Source organism: Phaseolus vulgaris, chromosome 5, assembly GCF_000499845.2.
Source record: "Phaseolus vulgaris cultivar G19833 chromosome 5, P. vulgaris v2.0, whole genome shotgun sequence".
Classification (NCBI taxonomy): Eukaryota; Viridiplantae; Streptophyta; class Magnoliopsida; order Fabales; family Fabaceae; genus Phaseolus; species Phaseolus vulgaris.
In genome coordinates, this window is record NC_023755.2 from 27,229,372 (window position 1) to 27,249,120 (window position 19,749).

Consider the following 19,749-nt stretch of genomic DNA (forward strand, 5'->3'; position numbering starts at 1 on the left):
CGGCTCTCCTCCGCCCATTGCCGCCGTCCCTCTGGCTGTGGCTTCATCACCGGCTCCAACCCCCCTTGACAAAGGAAATCGGGTCTTGGAGATTATATCCGATGATGAGGACTCTGATGGCGTGGCACCCTTCAAGAGGAGGAAGGCTGCGAGGGTTCCTGTTTCGTCGGCGGCGTCGCCCCAGGGAGGGAATTCCTTCAGAGACAACCCTCCAAGTGCTACCTCTCTCCCTCCCACAATGGTCCAAGAGGAAACAGGCGAAGGGGCCGAATCTGCTCCACTCCCACCACCAGCGGAGGTCTCCGTTGCTCCGCCCTCTGTCGCCGCCGCTTCCGTTGCCGCCGACCCAGATCTTATTGCCATCCCTCCTCCAATTATGCATCTAATGAGGGGCTTCAGCGGGGGATCAATGACAGAAGGCTCCGACAGGAAGGAGGGAATGCCCTTCTACTTGGGAGCCTTCTTTGCGGTGGCCCTTGAATGGCGTGCCCAAGCTAGAAACGCTATTCTGCAGACTCAAACCCTCCAAGCCTTGGAAACAAGGGTAGCTGCCCTGGAGGAGGAAAAGAAAACTTTGGGATGCCAAAACGAGGCCTACCAAACCATTCTGAAGCTGGCGCAAGAGGCCAAAGAGGAAACTGAAAAGCAGCTGGCAGAGGCAGTGGAGCTTCAGGCCGACTTCTACACTCGAGAAGTCACCCTCCAAGTTCAGGTAACGAGCCTCCAAGACATAGTCGAAGCTTACGAAGAAGTTCAAAAGGACTTGAAGGACCGATGCTGTGAGCAGGCTGACGAACTGGAGCGGATGGAGGGGGAGATGGCTACCCAGGCCAAGGCTTTGGGCCTTCTCCACGTTAACTACGACAAACTGCATATCGAGGTCAGCCGGCTCCGTGTGGAGAAGGAGGCTTTGGAGAAGCAGGTAGCTTCTAGGGACGCCACCATTGAGGAGTTAGAGAAAGACAAAAAGACCCTCATTCATCACATGGCGGGCACCTTCGAGGAGGGTTTCAAAGAGGCTCTGGCCCAGGACGTCTGCGAGAACCCGGGAATCGATGTTTCCAACTGCGATTCCACTCATCACATTGTTGACGGGAAGGTCGTGCCATTGGAGCTGGATGATTGAACCGCCGCCCTCAACCACCACCTTTCTCCTTCACACTTTGTCTCGTTTTTGCCTTTCTTTGATAAACTTGTAATTCTTTGAACTATTTGCACTTTCGTCACAACTGTGGGTTTTGCATGACAATTTGGGTACATCTGAGTTATCGAATTCCGCCTGCATGATTTTACCCTCATTTCTTCGCCTTCATGTGCTTCGATTGTTTTGCCTGTACTCTGCCCCTTTCTTTCGCTGCGTTGGGCGATCCTACATACCGAATGCCTTGCTCCTATCGTGCTTCTCGGAAACCGTTCCGCCTTCGTATCTATGAGGCCTCTGCCTTGTGAAGGCGTTGGTGGCTTCACCATTGTCCAACGCAAAAGTTGAAATCTCCTTCGGGCCTTAAACCTTTGGGATAAGGTCGCGCGTCGATGCCCACGCCCATGGAGAGGCTTACCTAACGGAGCCGTATCGTCCATGGGGTGTCTCAAACACCAACACAATCTGTCCCTTGGCTCTTGGTGCCCGGCGCCCACGCCTAAGGAGAGGGCTGCTATAGCAGCGTCGTATCGTCCCCAGGGTGTCTAAAAACGCCGAGTGCTGGGAAAGCTCGGAGCCCTCCAGGGGGTCGTTCTCTCCATGGTCTTTCCTTCCCATGGGTGTCGGGGGACAACCCTGCCAGCGGTTCACTGGCGTTTGGCGATCTCGTCTCCCTCCACAGTATTTCCTGCCTGTGGGTATTTGGGAGGCGGCGCCGCTAGCAACTAGTTTCGACTTCTTCGATTTCATCTCCCTCCACAGTCTTTCCTACCCGTGGGTATCGGGGAGGTGACACTGTTGATACTTGGGTTGGCGACGCCCGCAACGTCCCATGCTGGCGTCGCCCTCTGCGCCTTTCCTGGCGACGCCTTGGGCGTCTCATGCCGGCGTCGCCCAGGGGTGTTAACTTTACCTTGGCATTGACTTTAACCTTAGTCCTGGTCGACGCCTGGTGATAGCGAAGAGCTTATGGTTTCGCCCGTGCTATCCACGTGGCGCTTCTCCTATGGCTGATGGGACGTTCAGCCACTTGACTTGGTCCTGACATCTACCGTGCCTCTGACCCACTCTCGACGGCGTATCGTACCCTCGGGCATTCCGTCGATACGACGTTTTCTGAGTGCTAACCAGTGGTGCCAGGGTCATCCTCCCATCCTCTGCCACGTGGCTCGATCGCACGGTGCATCCATTTGTGTCGTTTGGCGCTATAACTGCAACACTTCCATTTGCGTCGTTTGGCGCTCTAACCGCAATATTTAGCTCTTCAAAATCTTGAACCTGTCCTCACCATTTCTGCGCCTTTCATAACCTACTTGCACCCTTTCTCTTCTCGCGAAGAGTTCTTCTAGTGTTCGTTCCAACCAGCGTTTTACCCTTGCGTTACCAGTGGGCCACTCACCTCCAAACCTCCCAGATTCTGTTCAGGCATGTCTTCTCGTGTCCTTCCCCCCAGGGTTAACCCCAAGGGCCTGTATACTTGGGCCTCGATCGAGCTTCTTGACGAGTGCTCATGCTTACTCTCCACCAGGGCCATAAGGGAACACAAAGGGGATTCATGCTCCTATGATCACCGTGCCTTCGCGAAGAGGCACGACGACGATATTGCTGTGCTCCCTTCAATAACCGGACGTATTTCAGATACGCCGCCATTTGTGGGTCCTTCGCCTGGAACTCACCCGACACCTGCCCCGTAATCAGCTGGGAATCGCTTTTCACCAAGAGGTTCTGCGCGCCCATCTCCTTGGCCAGGAGCATTCCTGCGATCAGAGCTTCGTATTCCGCCTGATTATTACTTGCCTTAAAGGCGAAGCGCAGAGCTTGCTCAATCAGTCCGCCATTGGGTCCCTCCAAAACTATTCCTGCACCACTCCCTTGTTGGTTGGAAGAGCCATCGACAGAGAGCAACCACTCTGAGCCCACCTCCACCTCTTGTTCACCTCCGGGCGAGAGTTCTGCCACAAAATCTGCATACACTTGCCCTTTGATGGATCCTCTAGGCTCATACTGGATGTCGAATTCGGACAGCTCCACCGCCCAGCGCACCATCCTTCCGGCCACATCAGGCTTCTGCAACACCTTCTGTATAGGGAGGTTTGTCATTACTACCACCGTAAAGCTGTGGAAGTAATGACGGAGCCTCCTGGCTGAAAACACTACCGCCATCGCTGCCTTCTCCAGCGCCTGGTATCTCGTCTCCGTGCCATGTAATGCCTTGCTTACGAAATATATAGGCTTTTGACTTTGGTCCTGCTCTTGGACCAGCACAGAACTGATAGCCCGCTCTATCACCGTAAAGTATAACCGGAGGGGTACGCCCGTTACCGGTTTGCAAAGGACCGGTGGCGTCGCCAGGTATTCTTTCAACTTGATGAAAGCCGCTTCGCACTCGTCAGTCCATGCAAAGCGACTATTTCTCTTGAGGCACTGGAAATAGGGGTGCGCCTTCTCTCCCCCGACGGAAACAAACCTTGAGAGCGCCGCCATCCACCCTGTCAGCTGCTGCACTTCCTTTACCGACGTCGGGCTTCGCATGGCCATGATTGCTGCGCATTTTTCAGGATTCGCCTCTATCCCCCTCTCCGTGAGCATGAAACCCAAGAACTTACTGGCCTCTACCCCGAAGACACATTTCTCAGGGTTTAGTTTGAGGCGATACTTGGATATAGTGACGAACAACTCCTCCAGGTCCGCCATGTGCTATGCCCTATCCTGCGACACCACTACCATGTCATCCACGTAGGCGTATACATTCCTCCCTAGCATGGGCGCTAGGACCTTGTCCATTAGCCTTTGGTAGGTGGCGCCCGCGTTTTTCAGCCCAAAAGGCATCACCTTATAACAGTAACTGCAAGTCTCTGTCATGAATGCAGTTTTGCTCTCATCTCTCGGGTGCATTTTGATCTGGTTGTATCCCGAGAATGCATCCAGGAAGCTTAGCACCTTGCATCCAGATGCACTATCCACCAATGCGTCGATGCTGGGGAGTGGGTACGAGTCCTTCGGGCACGCCTTATTTAAATCCGTGAAGTCCACGCACATCCTCCACTTCCCATTCGCCTTCTTCACCAAAACGACGTTGGCTAGCCACTCAGGGTATTGGATCTCCCTGATGTGGCTAGCACTCAGCAGCTTATGCATTTCTTCCCTTACCACCAGCTGCCTTTCTTCATTAAACTTTCTCCTCCTTTGGCGCACGGGACGAACCGCGGTGTCCATGCTGAGGTGATGACATAGGAAATCCGGGTCGATGCCGGGCATATCCGAGGTAGACCATGCGAAGGCATCCAAGTGGCGTGAAATCACCTCTGCCACCCCCTCCTATTCTTCTTGGCTCAGCAAACGCCCTAACTTAAACGTTTTGCCGCCAATCTCCCTCTCCACGGTGTTAGCCGCCGGTTGGTCCCTGCTATCAGCCTGAATGGGCGCCGCCTCTTCCACGGGCGCCGTGTCGTCAGGTCCCTCCTCCATGGTGCATCTACCTCGGGCGTCGCCCTCATGGGTGTGGCCTCGTCAGGCGTTGTCCAGGCGGGCGTCGCCTCAGTCATCGATGTGTCCGCACTGGGCGGACGCTCAAACACCATGAACACGCTTTTCTTCGTTTTCAGGCTGTTTTCATAACACTTCCGCGCCTCCTCCTGATCCAACTTGATAACTATCACCTTGCTGCTGAGGTCCAGCAGCTTCATCTTCATATGGTGTGTGGAGGCTACTGCGTTAAGCCTATTCAACGCCAGTCTGCCCAATAAAATGTTGTAGGCGGAGTGGGCGTTCACGACCAAGTACCGGATGTTCTCGGTACGCGAGGCCTCTCCATCCGTGAACATAGTCCTCAACTCCAGGTAGCCTCGAACTTCCACCTGGTTGTCCGCAAACCCTTATAGGCACCCTGTGTAGGGCCTCAAAAGGTCGGGAGATAAACGTAACTTGTGGAATGTCGACCTGAACATGACGTCTGCTGAACTTCCCTGGTCGACAAGAACCCTGTGCACCTTTCTTCCGGCCGTGACAACTGAGATGACCACGGGGTCATTGTCATGCGGCACCACGTCTAGAAGATCCCCTCTTGTGAACACGAGGTCCGATTCCCACGGCTCACCCGAGATCCTTTCTTCGATCGAGTTGACCCCCCTCGCGTATTTCTTTCTCTGGGAGGCGGTGGGCCCTCCGCCAGAAAAACCTCCAGCAATGGTGTGAACCTCACCGAGAACGGGCATCTCGTGCGCTTGCTCCTCTGTTGGCGCCGGCAGGGCGGCGGTCGCGGCGGGTTCTGCGAGGTAATCCTTCAGAAACCCGCTTCTCACCAGCTCATCAAGCTGGTAACCCAACGAGAGGCAGTTGTCAATGTGATGACCAAAAGCCTCGTGGAACTGGCACCAAGAGTCTTTCTGCGGCCCTAACACCTTGTCAGTTTTCGCCGGTCGCCTCAACCTCTCAGCTATATTAGGCATGGCGATCAGGTCCTTCAACTCCACCACAAAGTTGTACCTCGCCGGCCTTGCCCTCCATCTGACTGGGCGATCCCCTCCTGCTGGACCCCGGGGCTGGGGTTTTCTGGTCTCATAGGGGCGTCTCCCCCCTGGCTTCTTTCTCCCCATCGTGGTCTCGTTGACCCTGACGGGTTGAACCCGCGTCTGCGCTCTCGGGCGCGAAGGTACGACACTGGTGCGTTTCTCACACACCTCTCCTTCAGAGGCGATATGTTCCACTGCCCGACGCCGTATTTCAGCAAAAGTTCTTGGGCGATTGCGAATAATAGATTCACAAAAAGGGCCGGGACACACGCCTTTCCTGAAGGCATACACAATCATGGGCTCCTCCGACGTGCCCACTTTCACCACTTGGGACCCGAAACGATTGATATATTCCTTCAAGGTCTCTCCTTGATACTGTTTTACAACAAACAGGTCGTAGGATACCGGCGGCGGGGCCCTGTTCGCCAGGTATTGCTCTCTGAACAGCTGGGCCAGCTGCTGAAAGAGGTGATATGGCCGCTAGGAAGGCTGATAAACCAATCCATGGCCATTCCTGTCAAAGTGCTCATGAAGAGCTTGCATCTTTCAGCGTCAGAGCCGCCTACTAACACCATTTGTGTGTGGAACGCCGTGAGAAGCGCCTCGGGGCCTCCATCCCGGTGAAAATCGCCTTGGGCCCTGCGAAGGTGTTGGGGATCGCCGCATCTAGGATTTCCTGCGAGAAGGGAGTGGAAAACTCCCTTGGTGGGGTGAGATGCTCCATCTCTTTGTTCTCGCGTTTCCCCTGGTTGTTCCTCAGACCCCGGCGCAACTCCTCATTAACGTGACAGAGCTCTTCGTTTCTCACATGCGAGGCGTCGAGATCCGCCTGCATGTGTTGTTGTTCTAACTTCGACTCCGCCATATCATCCTGCAGCCCCCTCATTATCTCTACGACTTATTGCATGGACATTTCTTCTCCCGTAGCGCGTGCGGTAGCTCGTCTAGTGGTGGCCATTCTTCACTGTTTTCTCGATCGTTATCGTGACCTGATAGATCTTTTCAGACTTGAGATGGGACCAACGTTTTATATCGACCCCACAGTGGGCGCCAAATGATCCGTCCGGTTGACCTGGGACGTCTTCGTACGCAACCTCCACCGTCAGCTAGGGACTCCTTCCCACTGGTTACCTGTGGATTCCTGCAAAAAAGGACAAAGGGGCGCCCTAGCGACCATTTGCACTCCGACGCTCAAGTCAGCCAGCAAGAAACACCAAAAAACTATGCACCTCCGTATCGGAGCACCGCGTATGGCACTCTGAAGGTGGTGAAAAGGAAAACTGTGGCTAGTGTATATTTTCTATTCTGACCTGGCTGCTGTACACGTGGAGGACCTCACAGCGTCGTGACCCCATCTGGGGGCGTTTCTTCGTGTGAGTCCTCCTACCTGGGAGTGCATCTGCGCTAGAGGTGACTTTTTGGGTGTCCACTCATACCCCCAAACATCTAGTCACTCACTTTGAGAGCGTATCTGCCTTCCTCGCGTACCCTGCACCTGGCTACCCTGGGCGTGACCCTCCTCTTGAGTCGTATCTACCCCAAGGGCGCCTCTGGGCGGCAGGGGCACTTCACGAGTCAGGCTTCCCTATACTGGTGCTACTACTATGGGCTCGAAGCCACCTTTCTCTTCTCTTTATTTCTACCCCGATTACCAGGATCTGAGGCCTTCCCACGGCGTCGCTCCATCCATGGTCTTTCCTACCCATGAGTATCGGGGAGCCACATTGGGATCGCCTTGCCTTTGTGACATTTGACCTTGGCGACGCCCTGGTGGGGCGACGCCTTAACTGGGCGATGCCTTAATTAGGCGTTGCCTTGACCTTGGCGAGGCTTCCTCTTGGCGACGCTGGCACTTAGCGTCTCTTCACCTAGGCGACGCCTTATGTTGACTTTGAGCCCCCACGTTGACTTTGACCTTGACTTTGTCAACGCCCGGATACAGGACGGTACAGATCTTACTTTGAGTGAGAGGAAAAATTGAAACAAAGTTTCCTTTAACTTCTCTCTTTACTTGGGTGACCTCATTAAAAAACCCCCGAGAGGGAAAAAGAGTGCATCTTTACGCTGTGTACTTCATAATTTTCAACTGAAATAAACTTAACTGAAATAAAATTTTAAATTGGCCGCATTCCAGCTTCGTGGAATGGGACCTCCTTCCAAAGTCTTTAGATTGTATGAACCATTCCCCTTGGCTTCGGTGACTCTGAAGGGTCCGGTCCATTTGGGGGACAACTTGTTCTCTAGCTCATATGGGTGAGCCTTCCTCATGACTAAGTCACCCACTTGGAATTGCCGCGGCTTCACCTTAGAGCTATACTGTCGCTCCACTCTTCTCTTCACTGCCTCAGCCTTTATTCTTGCTTCTTCCCTGGCTTCGTCCAGTAAGTCCAGATTCACTCGCCTCTCTTCATTGGATTCTTCAGCCACAAAATTCTAGTAACGTGGCGAGCTTTCATGGATCTCGACTGGGATCATTGCATCTGACTCATACACTAGACTGAAAGGCGTCTCCATGGTGGAAGATTGGGATGTGGTATGGTACGCCCACACAATCCTTGGCACTTCTTCTGCCCACGCCCCTTTAGCTTTCTCTAATCTTCTCTTCAGCCCTCTCAACAAAACTCTATTCGCTGACTCTACTTGCCCATTTGTCTGGGGGTGTTCGACTGATGCGAACACCTGCTTGATGCCTACCTCTGCGCACAGGTTTCCCAGCTGTTGGCTTGCAAACTGGGTGCCATTGTCGAACACCAGCCGCCTAGGCACACCAAAGCGATAGACAATGTTCTTCCAAACAAAGTGTTGCACCTTGTACGCAGTAATCTTGGCCACGGGCTCCGCCTCTATCCACTTGGTGAAGTATTCAATGGCGACGATCAAGTACTTCATCTGTCTTATCGCCAGCGGGAACGGGCCTAGGATGTCGATCCCCCAAGTATGGAAGGGCCATGGACTATATATGGATCTCAACTCCTCTGGCGGCGCCTTGTGCCAATCAGCGTGCATCTGACACTGCTTGCAACGCTGGGCGTATCGCACGCAATCCTCTTTCACTGTTGGCCAGTAGAATCCGGCACATATTACCTTAGAAGCTAAAGACCTTCCTCCCACATGGCTCCCACAAATACCTTCGTGGAGTTCAGCCATTATCCTGGTGCACTCGTTGCCGCTTACGCATGTCAGGATAGGGTGCGTAAACTCGTGCCTGAACAATATCCCATCTACCAGGGTATACCTTGCAATGTTCCTCTTAATCTTCTTACCTTCTTCTGGTTCCGCTGGGAGAATCCCGTCCGCTAGGTATCGCCTGTATGGCGTCATCCAAGTGTCTCCCTCGACCAAAGTACATACCTGCGTGTGCTTTCCTTCTTCAGGTGCGTCCGCATATGTGCTGATGCGAGGTGCCTTCATCGTATCTTGAGTCAAAGAACGATGACTCCTCGGTCTCCCTCTCGCTGTACAAATATGGAGGACGTCCACCCTGTTATCTTCCACGAATTTTCGCGGAGCTTTTAGCGTCTCTTGGATTACTGTCCTCTGTCTGCCCCCCTTGCCTGAGCTGGCCAACTTGGCCAGCAGGTCAGCTCTGCCATTCTGCTCCCTTGGGACATGTACTAGTTCAAGAGCGCTAAATGCTCCTTTCAGCAGCTGGACATACTTCAGATACGCCACCATTTGTGGGTCCTTAGCTTGAAATTCTCCCGAGACTTGCCCTGTGATCAGTTGTGAATCACTCTTTACCAAGAGGTTTTGTGCACCCATCTCTTTGGCCAGGAGCATCCTTACGATCAATGCCTCGTACTCAGCTTGGTTATTGCTCGCTTTAAAAGCGAAACGTAGAGCTTGCTCGATCAGCACACCATTAGGTCCCTCCAAAACTATTCCTGCTCCATTTCCTTGTTGATTGGAAGAGCCATCGACCGAGAGCAACCACTGCGATCCTAACTCCACCTCTTGGTCGCCTCCAGGTGAAAGCTCTGCAACGAAATCCGCATATACCTGTCCTTTGATAGATCCTCTGGGCTCGTACTGGATATCAAACTCCGACAACTCCATCGCCCAGCGAACCATCCTTCCAGCAACATCAGGTTTCTGCAGTACCTTCTGAATGGGAAGGTTCGTCATCACCACTACCGTAAAACTGTGAAAGTAGTGGCGGAGCCTCCTGGCCGAGAATACCACGGCCAATGCTGCCTTCTCCAGCGACTGATACCTTGTCTCTGGGCCTTGCAAGGCCTTACTCACAAAATAGATGGGCCTCTGTACTTGGTCCTGCTCCTGGACTAGCACAGAACTGATGGCCCGCTCCGTTACCGCAAAGTACAATCGGAGGGGCACGCCTGCCACTGGTTTGCAAAGCACTGGTGGTGTCGCCAAGTATTTTTTCAACTTGAGGAATGCTGCTTCACACTCGTCTGTCCATGCAAAACGACTATTTCTCTTGAGGCACTGGAAATAGGGGTGCCCCTTTTCTCCTCCCGTAGAAACGAACCTTGATAACGCTGCCATTCGCCCTGTCAGCTGTTGCACCTCTTTCACTGATGTTGGGCTCCTCATAGCAATGATGGTTGTGCACTTATCAGGGTTTGCCTCAATTCCTCTCTCCGTAAGCATGAAGCCTAAAAACATTCATGCCTCAACCCCAAAGACACACTTCTCAGGGTTCAGCTTGAGGCGATACTTTGAGATGGTGGCAAACAATTCTTCTAGATCTATTGTATGTTGCCTCCTATCACGCGAGGCTACCACCATGTCATCCACGTAGGCTTGTACGTTCCTTCCTAACATAGGCGCCAGGACCTTGTCCATTAACCTCTGGTAGGTGGCGCCTGCGTTCTTTAACCCAAACGACATCACCTTGTAGCAGTAGCTACATGTCTCCGTCATGAACGCCGTTTTACTCTCGTCCCTTGGGTGCATCTTGATCTGATTGTAACCTGAGAAAGCATCCAAGAAACTCAGCATCTTGTAGCCCGAAGCACTGTCCACCAAGGCGTCGATGCTGGGTAGTGGATATGAATCCTTGGGACACGGCTTGTTCAAATCTGTGAAGTCCACACACATCCTCCACTTCCCGTTTGCTTTCTTTGCCAGAACGACATTGGCCAACCACTAGGGGTATTGTATTTCCCGGATGTGTCCACAACTCAACAACTTCTGCGTCTCTTCCCTTACTACGAGGCACCTCTCTACATTAAACTTTCTCCTTCTCTGACGCATAGGGCGAACCGTGGCGTCCATGCTAAGATGGTGGCATAAAAAGTCGGGGTCGATGCCCGACATGTCTGAGGCGGACCACGCAAAAGCATCTAAGTGGCGTGAAATCATCTCCGCCACTTCGTCTTGTTCTTCTTGGCTCAACAAACGCCCCAGCTTGAATGTTTTGCTGCCAATCTGTCTCTCCACCACATTGGCCGCTAGTTGGTCTCTGCTATCTTCTTTTGGGGGAGTCGCCTTATAGTGCTCTCTAGGCGACGCCTCTTCCATGGGTGAAGCGTTGTCATGCCTCTCCTCTGTGCGCGTGTCTGCTCTATGCGTCGCCCCTACCGGTGCGGCCTCGACAGGCGTTGACTCCGCAGGCGTCGCCTCATTCAAGGGCTCTACTTCCATCGCTGTGTCTGAACTTGGTGGTCGCTCGAACACCATGAACACACCTCTCTTTGTCTTTAAACTGTTTTCATAGCATTTTCGCGCTTCTTCTTGATTTGACTTGATGACGATCACCTTGCCACTAAGGTCCGGCAGCTTCATCTTCATGTGGCGCGTGGAGGCTACTGCTCTCAGCCTATTCAACGCCGGTCTGCCCAATAAGATGTTGTAAGCTGAATTGGCATTTACAACTAAGTACCGAATGCTTTCGGTACGTGAGGCCGCTCCATCTGTGAATGTCGTCCTCAACTCCATGTAGCCACGTACTTTCACCTGGTTGTCAGCAAACCCGTACAAGAACCCGGTGTAGGGCCTCAAAAAGTCGGGAGACAACCATAGCTTGTTGAATGTCGACCAGAACATAACATCTGCAGAGCTTCCCTGGTCGACTAGAACCCTGTGCACCTTTCTTCCAGCCATGACAACCGAAATGACCACGAGGTCATTGTCATGTGGGACAACATCTCGTAGGTCCGCCCTCGTGAACACGAGGTCTGACTCCCACGGGTCATCTGAGATTTTTTCGTCAATTGAATTTACTGACCTCGCATATTTCTTGCATTGGGATGTAGTGGGCCCTCCTCCGAAAAAACCACCAGAAATGGTGTGAACTTCGCCATGGATTGGCATCTCATGTGCTTGATCCTCCAATGGCGCTGGTAGGGCTACGGTTGTGGTAGGTCCAGCGAGATAATCCTTCAAGAACCCGCTTTTTACTAACTCATCTAACTGGTAACCCAGCGATAAGCAGTTGTTGATATGGTGACCAAAAGCTTCGTGGAACTGACACCAAGAGTCCTTACGAGGCCCCAGCACCTTGTCAGACTTCACTGGTTGCCTCAGTCTTTCGGCTATATTGGGCACGGCAATCAAGTCCTTCAACTCCACCACGAAGTTGTACCTTGTTGGCCTGGCCCTTTCCCTGCCGGACGATTTCCTCCCGCTTGACCCCTGGGTTGGGGTTTTCTCGCCTCGTAGGGGCGTCTCCCCTCCTGGTTTTTCCTTCCCGTTGTAGTCTCGTTGACCCTGACGGGTTGTGCCCGTGTCTGTGCTCTCGGGCGTCCGGGTGTGACACTCGTACGCTTCTCATACACCTCTCCCTCAGAGGCGATATGCTCCACCGCGCGACGCCTTATTTCAGTGAAGGTCCTGGGGCGATTGCGAATGATTGATTCGCAAAAGGGCCCAGGACATACGCCTTTCCTGAACGCGTACACGATCATGGGCTCACCCGTAGTGCCAACCTTCACTACTTGAGCCCCGAAACGGTTGATGTACTCCTTCAAAGTCTCACCCTGATATTGTTTTACGTCGAACAGATCATACGAAACGGGCGACGGAGCCCTGTTCGCTAGGTATTGCTCCCTAAATAACTGTGGCAGCTGCGGGAAGGAGGTGATATGGCCATCTGGAAGGCTGATGAACCAATCCATGGCCATTCCTGTCAAGGTGCTCATGAAGAGCTTGCATCTTAAGCCATCGGAGCCGCATACCAGCATCATCTGCGTGTGGAACGCAGTGAGATGTGCTTCGGGATCCTCCATCCCTGCGAAGATCACCTTGGGCCCCGCGAACGTGTTGGGGATCAACGCCTCCAGAATCTCCTGCGAAAATGGTGTCGAAAACTCTCTTGGTGGGGTGAGACGCTCGATCTCATCTGGGTCGCGTTGCCCTTGGTTGTTGCGCAAACCGCGGCGCAATTCCTCATTTGTGCGATGGAGTTCTTCATTTCTTGCCTGAGAGGTCGCAAGATCCGCCTGCATGCGTTCTTGTTCCGCCCTCGATTCTACCATTTCATCCTGCAGCCCCTGCACCATATCCATGACTTGCTGCATGGTCATCTCCTCGCTCGTAGCGCGCGTTGAACCTTGTCTCGTGGCCCTCATTCTTCAACGATTTCTCTAAATTCCTCCGGCTTTTACGGTGGCTTTGATAAACTCTCTGGAACTGTCGAACTGAACTTGTGATGGGACTGATGTTTTAAATCGAGCCCCAGGGTGGGCGCCAAATGTTTTGGCCGGTTGACCTAGGACGTCTTCGCGCGAGGCTTCTTCTCATGAGGTAGGACACCTTCGTCTTTTCCCGTCGTAAGTACCTGAAAGAAATGAACAAAGGGGCGCCCTCGCGGCCGTTTGCACTCCGACGCTCAAGTCAGCTAGCGAGAAACATCAAAAAGGGGGGACACACCTTCGTATCTGAACACCGTGAATGGATGCTCTGAAGGTGGTCCAATAACTGTGTCACTAATCTCTCTCTCTAATTGCCTTCTTGTACCTTGGTCCGCGAGCAAGCCACTAGAGTATGTATATGTGTGTTACTGAAAAACTCTGATCCCCGTCTCCAACGTCTAAAGCTCCCTTTAAACGTCTCTAGCATTTAAAGTGTCTTAAAGCGCAATTAAGGTATAAAACGTTCAGCGCCTTTAAGACGTTCAAAGCACTTAAAGAGTTTAAAGTGCTTTAAAGCGTTTGAAACGTAATCTTAATTACTTCGAAGTAATCTTAATTACCTCACACCTGGCAACTATCTGGAAAACCTTGATGTTTCTGTTCTTCCCGCCACGTGTCCTCCTGACTTGACCGTTATTCCACGAGGAGGGCCTCACAGCGCTGTAACCCAACTTAGGGATATTTCATCGTGTGAGTCCTCATTCCTTGGAGTGCATCTGGCGCAAGGGGTGACTTTTTGGGTGCCAACTCATGCGCCCCAACCTCTAGTCACTCGCCCTGGGAGTGTATCTACCTTCCTCTCGCACCCTGCACCTGGTTACCCCTGGGCATGGCCCCCTCATGAGTCGTATCTATCTCAAGGGTCTCCCTGAGGTGGCATGGATACTTCACGAGTCAGGTTACTCCCTCCTGACGCTAGTAGTATGACCTTGAAGCCACCTTTCTCTTCTCTTTATCACTGTTATGAGCTAGTACTATGGCCTGAGGCCTTCCCGTGGTGTCACTCCCTCCATGGTCTTTCCTACCCATGGGTATCGAGGAGTAATACTGTCGATGCCTTGCTTGGCGACATCTTGGCTTGGCGACGCCCTCTCTTGGCGAGGCCTTGTTTTGGCGACGACTGATGCGCTCAATCTGTCGACTTCCTTCTTTGGGCCCTTTGAGTAGTCTGACCATATGTTGACTTTGGCCTTGACGTTGACTTTGACTTTGACTTTGGTCAACGCCCGGGGACGGATTACCATCAATGTTATTGGTGGAAATAATCCTGATGGTACCATCATTGTTATTGGTGGGAATAATACTGATGGTACCATCAGTTTTATTTGTGGAAAATACTGATTGTACCATAAGTGTTATTGGTGTCAATAATACTTACGGTACCATCAGTGTTATTGGTGGCAATAATACTGACGGTACCATCAGTGTTATTGGTGGGAATAATAATGACGGTACCATCAGTGTTATTGGTGGGAATAATAATGAGGGTACCATCAGTGTTATTGGTGGCAACAATACTGATGGTACCATCACTGTTATTGGTGGGAATAATACTGATGGTACCATCAGTGTTATTGGACGGAATAATATTGATGGTACCATCAGTGTTTTTTGTGGGAATAATAGTACCATCAGTGATATTGGAGGGAACAATACTGATGGTATCATCAGTGTTATTAGTGGGATTAATATTTATGGTACCATCAGTGTTATTTGCGGGAATAATCCTGATGGTACCATAAATGTTATTGGTGGCAATAATCCTAATTGTAGCATCAGTCATATTAGTGGGAATAATACTCATGGTACCATCAAGGTTATTGGCGGGAATAATCCTGATGGTACCATCAGTGTTATAGGTCGCAATAATCATGATGGTACCATTAGTGTTATTGGTCGCAATAATGCTGATGGTACCATCAGCGTTATTAATGGAAATAATATTGATGGTACCATTAGTGTTATTGTGGGGAATAATACTGATGGTACTATCAATGTTATTGGTGGCAATAATCTTGATGGTACCATCAGTGTTATTGGTGGGAATAATCCTAATGGTACAATCAGTGTTATTGGTGTCAATAATACCGATGCTACCATAAATATTATTGGTGGGAATAATACTGATAGTCGCATCAGTGTTATTGGTGGGAATAATACTGATGGTACCATCAGTGTTATTGGACGGAATAATATTGATGGTACCATCAGTGTTTTTTGTGGGAATAATAGTACCATTAGTGTTATTGGAGGGAACAATACTGATGGTATCATGAGTGTTATTAGTGGGATTAATATTTATGGTACCATCAGTGTTATTTGCGGGAATAATCCTGATGGTACCATAAGTGTTATTGGTGGCAATAATCCTGATTGTACCATCAGTCATATTAGTGGGAATAATACTCATGGTACCATCAAGGTTATTGGCGGGAATAATCCTGATGGTACCATCAGTGTTATAGGTCGCAATAATCCTGATGGTACCATTAGTGTTATTGGTCGCAATAATGCTGATGGTACCATCAGCGTTATTAATGGAAATAATATTGATGGTACCATTAGTGTTATTGTGGGGAATAATACTGATGGTACCATCAATGTTATTGGTGGCAATAATCTTGATGGTACCATCAATGTTATTGGTGGGAATAATCCTAATGGTACTGATCCTGCCTGTTGACCGGAGCGCTGGAGAATGCCTCGTCAAAGGATCGACGTGCACGCCGCTTCTCACCTTCGTTCCTCCTCTGGATCTATCTCAAGAACCTGCAAAGAAACGATACGGCGCCGCTGCGGCCGATCGCACTCCGACGCTCAAGTCAGTGACGGTATCACCAAATACTAAGAATTGGAACCGTGCAAATCTCTCTCACAAACAGCTCTGTCACTCGCAAGCGTAAAGTGTATGAACTGAACGTGCGTACCTTAGGAAATCTGTTAAGAACTCTTATATACCTGGTGATTTTCTCTCTCCTGGCAGTTACAGACTTGAACACGTGGCTCGTATCCAACCGTACACGTGCCATCATCTGGAGGCTCCCTGACTTGGCGCTGCTTCTATTCTCATTTTGGCTAAGTTACCTATGCATGGTACTGCCCAGTGCATAGCTTAACTTAGGAGTGCGATCCCTACTGAAACTGGCGAGTTAGGGTCTTCATACACCTTCCCTGTGGTCTCGCCGGCCGCCTTCATAATCTGCTTCTCCTTTATCTTCGGCGATGTGCTTGTTCTGGCGATCTCCGACTGCCTGGTCGCCTGAGTCTACATCCGGCGACTTCATCTTCAACCTGGCGATCGCCTATTCTGGTAAACTGGAAATCGGAACACGCCAACTTAACAATTGGCGACTACACGTGCCTCCCGACTTCCTTCCTAACTGCCAACCTGGCGCCTTGTCAACACGCCTACACCGTAGCAGGGTGCCACGTCATCGCACCCGACCACCAGGGCGGTACACAAGCCCCCCAGTCTTAAGCGAAGACTTGTCTAGCGAAAAGACTGAAAAAGCCTTCGTTAACACCGGTCTACGTGGCATGGACGCAGAATTCCAAGCGATAGTACTTTCCGCTGCTCTGACGCTCCACCAAACCCTTCGCGCATCGTTCGACACGTGGCCCTCATCAACGGCTACCTTCATCTGCCGTTAGCGCTTCCCAAACCATTTCGAAAACCCTTAAACCCCTTACGCTCCTACTGTTCCATCACTTCCTTCACACTTGCATACGCTCTCATTTCCTTCTGCGAAAACTCTCGACGTTCCTCGACGCTCTAGATCACCACCTCCCTTCAACGTTCTCCCGATCATCGAAAGGTAACTACTTTCCTTCATCTGCTGGGTTTCCTTGCATTTTCACCGATTTGCATCATCCTGTAACTGTCTGGTGCATACGCTGTGGGCTGTTTTTCCATTTCTCCTTCTGCGTAACTTAGGGCTTTGTCGATCGTCGCAACGAACTAACATTCGTTCGTCTTTCACCTTCCTTTCATGATCGAGTCAGCCTTTGTAACCCTCCTGATTTTTTTTTCTTTCTTCTTCGTTTGCAGTTGCTATCATGACTCGCACGAAGATCACCCCGAACCCCCCTCCATCAGCGCGAAACCCTCCTTCACAAGCCCACGACTCAACGCAAGTTCGTGGTGCTCCCTCTTCGCAGGCTGTGAGGCCTGCGTCTTCTCAAACCGCTCTGGCCCAGGCGACTCCACCAAACGCTGGAGGAGCCCCCATCCCACTGCCAGACTTCAAGAGGTTATACCCATGGGCTAACTCAACCCTCTTAAAGGAAACCTCGTCGGTGAACACCGCGGGAGCGGTTCTGCGATTGACCAATGGGGACGAGGCCCACCAGTCGTTCCACAAGGAGCACGATGAGAGAATGATGGTGCTGCCTTGCCCCGCCACTCTGCCAGTGTGCGCCGATGATAAAGTGAGCGCCGACGGGCCCTTCTGCTTCGTCTACACCACTTTCTTCAAGAAGGTCAAACTCAGGTTCCCTCTTACTCGATTTGAGAGGGAACTCTTAACCGAGCTCAATATCGCTGCCGCCCAGCTTCACCCCAACAGCTGGGCGTTTGTCCGAGCTTTCGAGATAACGTGCGCCCACCTGGGGTTGCCCGCGTCAGTGGACGTGTTTTTATTCCTGTTCGAGGCCAAGCACCCAGGAGATCGCCTGTGGGTCAGCCTGAATGCCATTGCTGGGAGGTCCATTTTCACCATCTTCCAGCAGTCGTACAAGGATTGGAAGGGGAAGTTCATCCAGGTTTGCGCAAATGACAAAGACACTTCCCTTCTCGACGGTTTCCCCTTGTACTGGGTGGACAAGGGGAAAAAGGAGTCCAAGAGCTGCTTCAGGAGGCCCAGAAGTCCTGATAGCATGGGCGCCTGATGATCCTGCCTGTTGACCGGAGCGTTGGAGAATGCCTCGTCAAAGGATCGACGTGCGCGCCGCTTCTCACCTCCGTTCCTCCTCTGGATCTATCTCAAGAACCTGCAAAGAAACGATACGGCGCCGCTGCGGCCGATCGCACTCCGACGCTCAAGTCAGTGACGGTATCACCAAATACTAAGAACTGGAACCGTGCAAATCTCTCTCACAAACAGCTCTGTCACTCGCAAGCGTAAAGTGTATAAACTGAACGTGCGTACCTTAGGAAATCTGTTAAGAACTCTTATATACCTGGTGATTTTCTCTCTCCTGGCAGTTACAGACTTGAACACGTGGTCTCCTTGGTCTTTCCTCCCCGTGGGTATCGGGGAGCAACACTGTGATTGCCTTGCTTTTGTGACATTTGGCCTTGGCGACGCCCTACCTGGGCGACGCCTTGACATGGCGATGCCTTCACCTGGGCGACGCCTTACCTTGATGGCGCTTCCTCTTGGCGACGCCCGGCCTCGGCGATGCTTGCACTTGGCGTCTCCTCACCTAGGCGACGCCTTATGTTGACTTTGACCCTGACGTTGACTTTGACCTTGACTTTGTCAATGCCCGGATACGGGACGGTACACAAGCCCCCCAGTCTTAAGCTGAAGACTTGTCTTCAGCGCAAAGACTAAGGTCTCGCCCACGCCATCCACGTGTCACCCTGGTGACGTGTCATTCTTTGCTGACGTGACACTTCTCGAACTATTGACGTGACATTCTCTGAACCATTGGGGTGCCCTTAATGGCTGATTGGACATCCTCTGAAACAGGGAACAACACCTTTTAGGGCCATGCTTAATCGCTTGCCACGTGGCTCATCACGCGGTCAGCCCCAAGAGTCCTTTGCGCTCCCCTTGAGCGCTTAATCCCTTGACACGCGGCTCGATCACACGGTCCCCAATTAGCGCCTCTTGGGTTGCAAATGTAACGTTTAAGTTACCCAAAACCCCGCGCTCAAACCACTGTTTCATCCATTCTATCTGCATTTCCGCACTGTTCATCGCCTTCGAGCTCTTTCTCTGCGATCTCTGCTTTTTCCTTCGCGCTTCCATTCCTTCCACACTTCGACATTAAAAGGTATGATTTTTCCATCTCCATGACTCTTCTTCTTCGTCGCATTGCATCGCTGTGTATTGAACTGCCTGGGACTGTTTATGTTTCTGCGTTTCTGCCTCCTTTCGCTCCTCCGTTCTTCTCCGTTCTCTTCTCCTCCTTTCTGGGTTTCTTCGTGTGGGTGGCATTTTCTAGGGTTTTGTTCCCTTTTCTGCCTTGGCATCGCTTGTTAAAACCCTTTTCCTTTCTTCTTTCTCCAGTTATTTATCCGCATCATGGTGCGCCTGAAACCAAGGTTCGGTTCTCCCCCTAAGACCGATTATAAGGCCCTCTATACATGGGCCCCTGACGAGCTCTTAAATGAGTGCACCACTCTGACGACCTTTCAAGACTTGGAGAACCATCGCGGTGATCCCCATTTGCACAATTTCAATGCCTTCTGCCGCACCCATGATGCCCACATTTCCGTTCGTCCCGGCAGGCTAGGGGAACCTGTTTGTGTGGACGACAGACCTAGGAAAGG

The 19,749-nt window shown here is 51.6% G+C and overlaps 1 protein-coding gene across 1 annotated transcript; it reads left to right on the plus strand.

Annotated features, from left to right (window-relative positions):
- Window positions 1–14,128: 14,128 nt before the first annotated feature.
- On the plus strand, window positions 14,129–15,933 carry LOC137834227 (uncharacterized). Its single transcript, XM_068642289.1, has 2 exons — window positions 14,129–14,148; window positions 14,820–15,933. Exons 1-2 carry the CDS (start codon window positions 14,129–14,131, stop codon window positions 15,931–15,933), a joined length of 1,134 nt encoding a protein of 377 aa, XP_068498390.1.
- Window positions 15,934–19,749: the final 3,816 nt, after the last annotated feature.

Coding starts and splice junctions, on each gene's coding strand:
- LOC137834227 (XM_068642289.1), top strand. CDS start 14,129: ATGGATACTTCACGAGTCAG. Junction 14,149..14,819: donor ATGGATACTTCACGAGTCAG/GTTACTCCCTCC, acceptor TGGTACCATCAG/TGTTATTGGACGGAATAATA.